The 8,553-nt window shown below is 52.5% G+C and overlaps 1 protein-coding gene across 8 annotated transcripts in view; it reads right to left on the minus strand.

The window, feature by feature from the left end:
• Positions 1–2,353, minus strand: part of HNRNPAB (heterogeneous nuclear ribonucleoprotein A/B) — a 17,578-nt gene extending 15,225 nt beyond the window's left edge. For 7 of the 8 annotated variants that reach the window (XM_037907878.2, XM_037907874.2, XM_043552632.1 and 4 more), the window contains exon 1: positions 2,160–2,353. In XM_037907878.2, coding sequence (XP_037763806.1) covers positions 2,160–2,353 — 194 coding nt within the window. Of the gene's footprint in view, positions 1–582; positions 1,193–2,159 lie in introns of those variants that run through there. The other variant, XM_037907875.2, reaches the window with a different exon arrangement.
• Between the last annotated feature and the right edge of the window lie 6,200 nt (positions 2,354–8,553).

The following is an 8,553-nucleotide window of genomic DNA, read 5'->3' on the forward strand; positions in this document are numbered from 1 at the left end:
AAAGGCAGCCCAGCTGCTTAGTTCCACAGTTTGGCTACTTTTAAGTGAACTGAAGTAACTGGAATAATTGGACATTACTTTTTGGCTTCCAGTTCAATCTATTTGATAATTTAAGTGTTCCCAGCTATCTACAAAAGGAAAAAGCCTTAACAAATGTATATTATGCCATCTATTTTAATAGAAAAAGACCTGTAATCAGGTAAAAGGACCATTTCCTGATTACTACTTCCTTGTGGAGAGATTCTAGTTGTGTACTCTTTAAAGCCGTTGCAATGTCATTAGTCGAACTGGAAAGTCAGAATGTGTTTTTGACCAGTTAGTCCTCAGTCACACTAACCTCACCTTTACAAAGAGGGTTGAGAATTTACCAAACCAGGCACCCACCCATTACCATGAGGTGTGAAGATCTGTAAATCTGATTTTATCCTCACCAAAATGCTTGCTCACCCTGAGCAAATGGAATTTTTGCAAGGCTTCTTTAATCTGCACTGACTGACAATAGGTTTGAGTAATCTACAGTAGCACTTTTGCTTTAATGGCAAGACAATTCTGTAGGTACACTTTACAGTTGCCAGAACTCACCATACAATGCAGTTTAGTGTTACAGGATACTGTAATGCTTTCAAATCAATGTAAGAATTGCAGACAGTTTCATCCCTAGATTTTGGGCCAAATCCTGGACCCTGCATGGAAAACAGATCAAAAATCTCCCCCCCTAGTGAGGAAATGGGTAGAGTCGCACTATCACATCTCCTGTTCTGCTGCTACCATAGGTGTGCACTGTACTTCAATGCATAGGGCAGAATTTTTGAAGTATTTGATTTGCACAGTAAATTACCCAGTGGCCTAGCTCCTACACTCCTCCTCAGGCCTGCTGGACAGGCAGTCATAAGGAGCAGAACCATGCCATTGTGAAGCATCCAAAGATCTGAGGCTTATGTGAGTATTTGGACCTTAATCAGAAGGCTTCAAACCAAGGACAGAAGGTAAGCTTGAACAGAAAGGAGTGGCTTAATCCACAACTCTGAAAGATACACATGTGCTGTATTTTGGAACCAGGCATAATTGTGCACCAGTAAGCACCAATATGGGGGTGGTAATAGTAAGTCCCAAGAGACAGTTGGATGAGAGCCAGCACTGGAAAAACTACACCCTCTCCCCCAAAGTCACAAGAGATCAAGGTATTGTGTACACTAGAATGTACAATGTAGATGAAAATTAAGTCATCTTAACTGCATCACTCAAGGGAGTGAAAAATCCACGCTTCAACTGCATAGTTACGCCATCCTAACCCCCAGCATGGACAGTACTAGATTGACAGAAAAATTTCCACCTCTCAGGCAGGTGAATTTACCTATGCCAGCAGGCAAAACCTCTTAGCAGCATAGGCAGTTGCATCTACACTGAAGTGCCACAGTGGTGCCGTTACAACTATGCCACTGAAACATTTCAAATGGAGACAAACCCCCACTTAGCTGACAATGCACCAAGAAATAGACCCTAGTAAGTGGTGTAGGACGTGTAACGTTAAGTGCTCCCGTTCTACCCTTAGATTGCCATCTCTTCCCCAGATTCCCCTCAACAATTTTCAGGGAGAAGGCATCTTCAGAGACCTTATTCAAAAACCGGCCGATAGTGGGATTTCCATCAACAGTGGAGGGGGCCCGGCCCCCATTGCGCAGAGGGGAAGCGCTCCAGCCCGTACAGCGGGAAAAGCAAGGCCCTGCCAAGCTTCCCTGCTCGGAAACCCCGGGCGGCGCAGCCGGAGCGGGAGCGAGGGGCGAACTCTGCCATTTCAGAGCGCGAGGAGCCAGCAGGCTCGATCCCCCGCCCCTCCCCCCAGCCTCCACATGGCGCCAACAAAAGGCAGCCCCAGAACAAAGGAAAGGCCTCCGCCGCAGCAGTGACCGGCCTGCCCATTGGCCGCCGCGCCGAGCCTGCCCTCCGCGACGGGGCCGTTCGGCGGCCCTACCCCAAGGGGCCGAGACGGTCTGAGCGGCCGGGCCTTCTACCCTCTCCGCCCCCCATTTCCGTTACGGCGACAGGCAGGAGCGCGCGCGCGGCCTACTGATCCGCGACAGCGCGGCACATGGCGGCCAAGAGCGGGGCCCGCTCCTCCGCCCCCGCCAGAGGGGCCCGCGGCGAGGGGCGACACCTACCCCGCATCCTCCTCGTTCTTGCTGGCGTTGATCTGGTCGCCCTCGGCTCCGTTCTGGCTGGCGGGCGCCGCCGCTGCTGCCGCCGCCGGCGCCCCGCCGCTCTCGGCCTGCTGCTCCCCGGCGCCTTCGGTCGCTTCGTGCCCGTTCTGGGTGGCGTCGGCGGGATCCGCCACCTGCTGCTCCACTTCGGACATCCTGCCCCTCTCCCGAGGCTGGAGACAGAGCCGCCTGCGACACAAGCGTAGCGCACGGTCAGAAAGGCCGCGGTCCCGCCGCCGCCGCCCGCCCAACGAACGCACCCCCCCCCGCCGCCGGCTGTGTCCAGGCCCGCCCGGACTCACCTTAAAACCCGCTCGCGATAAAATCCGGGCCGGCCGGAATCGGATTAAAATCCCCGCGTGAGCTCGACGTGGGATCCCTTCGCGCGGCGCTCGGCTGCTGCTCGTCGCCCGGCCCCGCCGTCACCCCCTCCCCCGCGAGAGACACGCACTCTCCAGCCCGCACCGCAGCCTTCCGCGCGTGGCCGCCTTTATAGAGCGAGCGCTCGAGCCACCCGGCAACAAGGCGCCTGCTTATTGGCTGTCGTCGCTTGTCACTCAGGCGGGTTTGCCTCTCTCATTGGCTCCCTGCAGACCAAGAGTGGGGCGGGCAGCCCTGGGGAGTTTGGGAGCGAGCAGCGCGGAGCGCGGGGCCGAGCTTGGGTCAGGCCGGCCGGCGATGCAGGGACGGGAGCGGGCGCGCAGCGGGGCTGCCTCCCCCGGCCTGGGCCTCGTGTCCGGGCGGTGGTGTGAAATGAAGCTTCCCCAGCCAGGGTGTGTGTCCGCCCCGCCCGAGCGCTGAGGGGGGAGGCCGTTCCTGAGCGGGGGGGGGAGCAGCCCGCCCATCTCTTGGCGGGGGGGTTTCCTTAATCCCCCCATTGGCCTCCATTTAAAGGGGGGGAGGGGCGGTGAGAATTGGTTTGAAGCTTCGCCCCCTCAATCAAACGCACAAGCCCTGTCTGCAGGGCTGGTGCCACACCCTGTAGTGTAGATGCTTCCTGCATCAGTGGAACGGGCTTTTCCCCCGATGTGGAGATAATCCACCTCCCCAAGAGGCAGTAGCTAGCTGTGTCTACACTAGGGGTTCAGCCAAAGTAACTACTCTGCACAGAGTGCAAAATTTTTCACAGTCCTGAGGGCTGTAGCTATGCCTACATTTTAGGTGTAGACCTGGCCCGAGGCACAGAGGTGAAGTGACTTATCTAAGGCTATGTCTACACTATGAAATTAGGTCGAAGTTATAGAAGTCGGTTTTGTAGAAAGCGTTTTTATACCGTCGATTGATTGTGCGTCCCCCCACACAAATGGTCTTAGTGCATTTATCTGGCATGTAGTCGGTGGAGTGCATCCACAGTACTGAGGCAACCGTCGACTTCCGGAGCGTTGCACTGTGGGTAGCTATCCCACAGTTCCCGCAGTCTCCGCCGCCCATTTGAATTCTGGGTAGAAATCCCAGTGCTTGATGGGGCAAAAACATTGTTGCAGATGGTTCTGGGTACATATCATCAGGCCCCCCTTCCCTCCCTCCCTCCGTGAAAGCAATGGCAGACCATCATTTTGCGCCTTTTTTCCTGGGTTACCCGAGCAAACGCCCTACCACGGCAAGCATGGAGCCCGCTCAGCTCACCGTCACCGTATGTCTTTTGGGTGTTGGCAGACGTGGTACTGCATTGCTACACAGTAGCTGCTCATTGCCTTTTGGCAGCAGATAGTGCAGTATGACTAGTAGCCATTGTCGCCATACTCCAGGGTGCTCTTTTAACCGACCTCGGTGAGGTCAGGGGTGCCTGGGCAAACATGGGAGTGACTCAGCCAGGTTATTATCCTTTTAAGTTTCGTTCATGGCAATTCAGTCCTGCCGGAAGTCCTACTACACCATCTTTTAATGAGCAGCCAGGAGACGACGATGGCCAGTAGTCATACTGCACTGTTTTCTGCCGAGCACCTAGGAGATGACGATGGCCAGCAGTCATCCTGCACAGTCTGCTGCCAGCAAGATGTATACAGATAGATGAAGTGGATCAAAACAAAAAATAGACCAGATTTGTTTTGGATTCATTTTCTCCTTCCTCCCTCCGTGAAATCAAAGGCCTGCTAAACCCAGGGTTTTGAGTTCTATCCTTGAGGGGGGCCATTCTGTTTCTCCTTGATGCAAAGCCATCCCCTTTGTTGATTTTAATTCCCTGTAAGCCAACCCTGTCAGTCACCCCTCCCTCCATCAGAGCAACAGCAGACAATCGTTTCGCATCTTTTTTCAGTGCAGACGCCGTAGCACTGGGAACATGGAGCCCACTCAGATCACCGCAGCAATTATGAGCACTATAAACACCACGCACATTATCCAGCAGGATATGCAGGACTATAACCTGCAAGAAAAGCGAAACCAGGCGAGGAGGAGGCAACTGCAGCGTGGTGATGAGAGTGATGAGGACATGGACATAGACGTCTCACAAAGTACGGGCCCCTACAATGTGCACATCATGGTGTCAATTGGGCAGGTTCATGGCGTGGAACGCCGATTCTGGGCCCAGGAAACAAGCACAGAGTGGTGGGACCACATACTGTTGCAGGTCTGGGACGATTCCCAGTGGCTGCGAAACTTTCGCATGAGTAAGGGCACTTTCATGGAACTTTGTGACTTGCTTTCCCCTGCCCTGAAGCGCAGGAATACCAAAATGAGAGCAGCCCTCACAGTTGAGAAGTGAGTGGCGATAGCCCTGTGGAAGCTTGCAACGCCAGATAGCTACTAGTAAGCCGGGAATCAATTTGGAGTGGGCAAATCTATTGTGGGGGCTGCTGTGATGCAAGTAGCCAATGCTATCACTGAGCTGCTGATATCAAGGGTAGTGACTCTGGGAAATGTGCAGGTCATAGTGGATGGCTTTGCTTTAGTGGGATTCCCTAACTATGGTGGGGCAATAGATGGAACCCAAATCCCTATCTTGGCACCGGAGCACCAAGGCAGCGAGTACATAAACCGCAAGGGGTACTTTTCAATGGTGCTGCAAGCACTAGTGGATCACAAGGGACGTTTCACCATCAGCGTGGGATGGCCGGGAAAGGTACTTGACGCTCGCATCTTCAGGAACTCTGGTCTGTTTCAAAAGCTGCAGCAAGTGACTTACTTTCCAGACCAGAAAATTACTGTTGGGGATGTTGAAATGCCTATAGTTATCCTTGGGGACCCAGCCTATCCCTTAATGCCATGGCTCATGAAGCCATACACAGGCACCCTGGACAGTAGTCAGGAGCTGAGCAAGTACAAAATGGTGGTAGAATGTGCATTTGGGCATTTAAAAGCGCGCTGGCGCAGTTTACTGACTCGGTTAGACCTCAGCGAAACCAATATTCCCATTGCTATTACTGTTTGCTGTGCGCTCCACAATATCTGTGAGAGTAAGGGGGAGATGTTTATGGCGGGGTGGGAGGTTGAGGCAAATTGCCTGGTTGCTGATTACGCGCAGCCAGACACCAGGGCATTTAGAAGAGTACAGGAGGGCGCAGTGCGCATCAGAGAAGCTTTGAAAACCAGTTTCAGGAATGGCCAGGCTACGGTGTGAAAGTTCAGTTTGTTTCTCCTTGATGGCACCCCTCCCCCGGTTTCACTCTACTCTCCTGTAAGCTAAGCACCCTCTCCTCCCCCCTTCGATCACCACTTGCAGAGGCAATAAAGTCATCGTTGCTTCACATTCATGCATTCTTTATTTATTCATCACACAAATAGGGGGATAACTGCCAAGGTAGCCCAGGAGGGGTGGTGGAGGAGCAAAGCACTGGGTGGGGTGGTGGAGGAGGGAAGGACAAGCACTTTAAAACTGACTGAATGCCAGCCTGCTGTTGCTTGGGCAATCCTCTGTGATGGAGTGGCTGGGTGGCCAGAGGCCCCCCCACCATGTTCTTGGGCGTCTGGGTGAGGAGGCTATGGAACTTGGGGAGGAGGGCAGTTGGTTACACAGGGGCTGTAGCAACGGTCTGTGCTCCTGCTGCCTTTCCTGCAACTCAACCATATGCTGGAGCATATGAGTTTGATCCTCCAGCAGCCTGAGCATTGACTCCTGCCTTCTTTCAGCAAGCTGACGCCACATACCATCTTCAGCCTGCCACCTCTCCTCGCAGTCATACTGTGTTTTCCTGCACTCTGAGATTGTCTGCCTCCACGTATTTTGCTGTGCTCTGTCAGTGTGGGAGGACAGCATGAGGTCAGAGAACATTTCATCACAAATGCGTTTTTTTTCGCCTTCTAATCTTCGCTAGCCTCTGGGAAGGAGAAACATATCCAGCTGGTGGAGGGGGCAAAAAGGGAGAGTGGTAGTTAAAAAGACACATTTTATAGAACAATGGGTACACTCTTTCACAGTAAACCTTGCTGTTAACATTACATAGCACATGTGTTTTCATTACAAGGTCGCATTTTGTCTCTTATTGAGGGTTTGCCGGTTTGGTGTGAGAGATCACTCACGCAGGGCCGGGCAGCAGAATTCAGCTTGCAGGGAGCCATGGTAAGCCACAGTCTTTTGGCTTCTTTAACCTTCATAACATATGGGAATGGCTTCAAACAGCAGCACCCTCATTTCCCATACGAAGTAGCCATTTGGTTGCCCATTAAAAATGGGCTTGCAATTTAAAAGGAGGGGCTGCGGTTTCTGGGTTCATGTGCAGCAGAAACCCAACTAACCACCCCCCCCCCACACACACACCCAATTCTCTGGGATGATGGCTTCACCCCTCCCCCACCGCGTGGCTAACACCAGGGAAGATTTCTGTGCAGCCACAGGCAAACAGCCCAGCAGGAACGGGCACCTCTGGGTGTCCGCTTACTAAAACCACCCTATTTCAACCAGGTGACCATGAATGATATCACTCTCCGGAGGGTAACACAGAGAGATAAAGAACGGATGTTGTTTGAATGCCAGCAAACACCGGGACCATATGCTGCAATGCTTTGTTCTGCAATGATTCCCGACTACGTGCTACTGGCCTGGCGTGGTAAAGTGTCCTACCATGGTGGACGGAATAAGGCTGTCCTCCCCAGAAACCTTTTGCAAAGGCTTTGAGAGTACCTCCAGGAGAGCTTTATGGAGCTGTCCCTGCAGGATTTCTGCTCCATCCCCAGACACGTTAACAGACTTTTCCAATAGCTGTACTGCCCGCAAATGCCTGGGCAAATTAATCATTAAACATGTTTGCTTTTAAACGATGTATTATATTTACAAAGGTACACTCATCAGAGGTCCCTTCTCCGCCTTCAAGATCCGCGAGCCCGCCTTGGCTGGGTTCGGGGGGTACTGGCTCCAGGGCCAAGGTGAGAAACAGATTCTGGCTGTTTGGGGAAACCGGTTTCTCCACTTCCTTGCTGTGAGCTACCTACAACCTCCTCCTCATCATCATCTTCCTCGCTTCCAAAACGGACTTCCGTGTTGCCTGCCACTCCCTGGACGGAGTCAAAGCATAGGGTTGGGGTAGTGGTGGCTGCACCCCCTAGAATGGCAGGCAGCTCATCATAGAAGCGGCATGTCTGGAGCTCTGAACCGGAGCGGCCATTTGCCTCTCTATTTTTTTGGTAGGCTTGCCTGAACTCCTTAATTTTCACGCGGCACTGCTGCGGATCCCTGTTATAGCCTCTGTCCTTCATGCCATTGGAGATTTTTTCAAATATTTTGACATTTCGTCTTTTCAAACGGAGTTCTGCCAGCTCGGATTCCTCTCCCCATACAGGGATAAGATCCCGTACCTCCCGTTTGGTCCATGCTGGAGCTCTTCAGCGACTCTGGGACTGCATGGTCTCCTGTGATGATGAGCTCTGCGTGATGACCTGTGCAGGTGAGCTCGCCTCGCTGGCCAAACAGAAAATGAAATTCAAAAGTTCACGGGCCTTTTCCTGTATACCTGGCCAGTGCATCTGAGTTGAGAGTGCTGTCCAGAGCGGTCATAACTGAGCACTCTGGGATAGCTCCCGGAGGCCAATACCATCGAATTGAGTCCACAGTACCCCAAATTCGACCCAGCAAGGCCGATTTCAGCGCTAATCCAATCCGCTCGTCGGGGGTGGAGTAAAGAAATTGATTTTAAGAGCCCTTTAAGTCAAAAAAAGGGGCTTCATCGTGTGGACGGGTGCAGGGTTAAATCGAGATAACGCTGCTAAATTCAACCTCAACTCCTAGTGTAGACCAGGCCTAAGATTGCCCCTCACCCCAGGCCGGTGGCAGAGCTGAGAATAGAACCCAGTCCTGTGCTCTGTCAGCTAGGCCTTCATATTGTCTGTGTAAATAAACGTAGATGCCTCTCTATAGTTTTGAAGAAAAACAGAGCCAAAAAAACTAACGGTAATTATCTCATAACACTGCTACATACCTCAA

This window comes from Chelonia mydas, chromosome 8 (genome assembly GCF_015237465.2).
Source record: "Chelonia mydas isolate rCheMyd1 chromosome 8, rCheMyd1.pri.v2, whole genome shotgun sequence".
Lineage (NCBI taxonomy): Eukaryota > Metazoa > Chordata > Testudines > Cheloniidae > Chelonia > Chelonia mydas.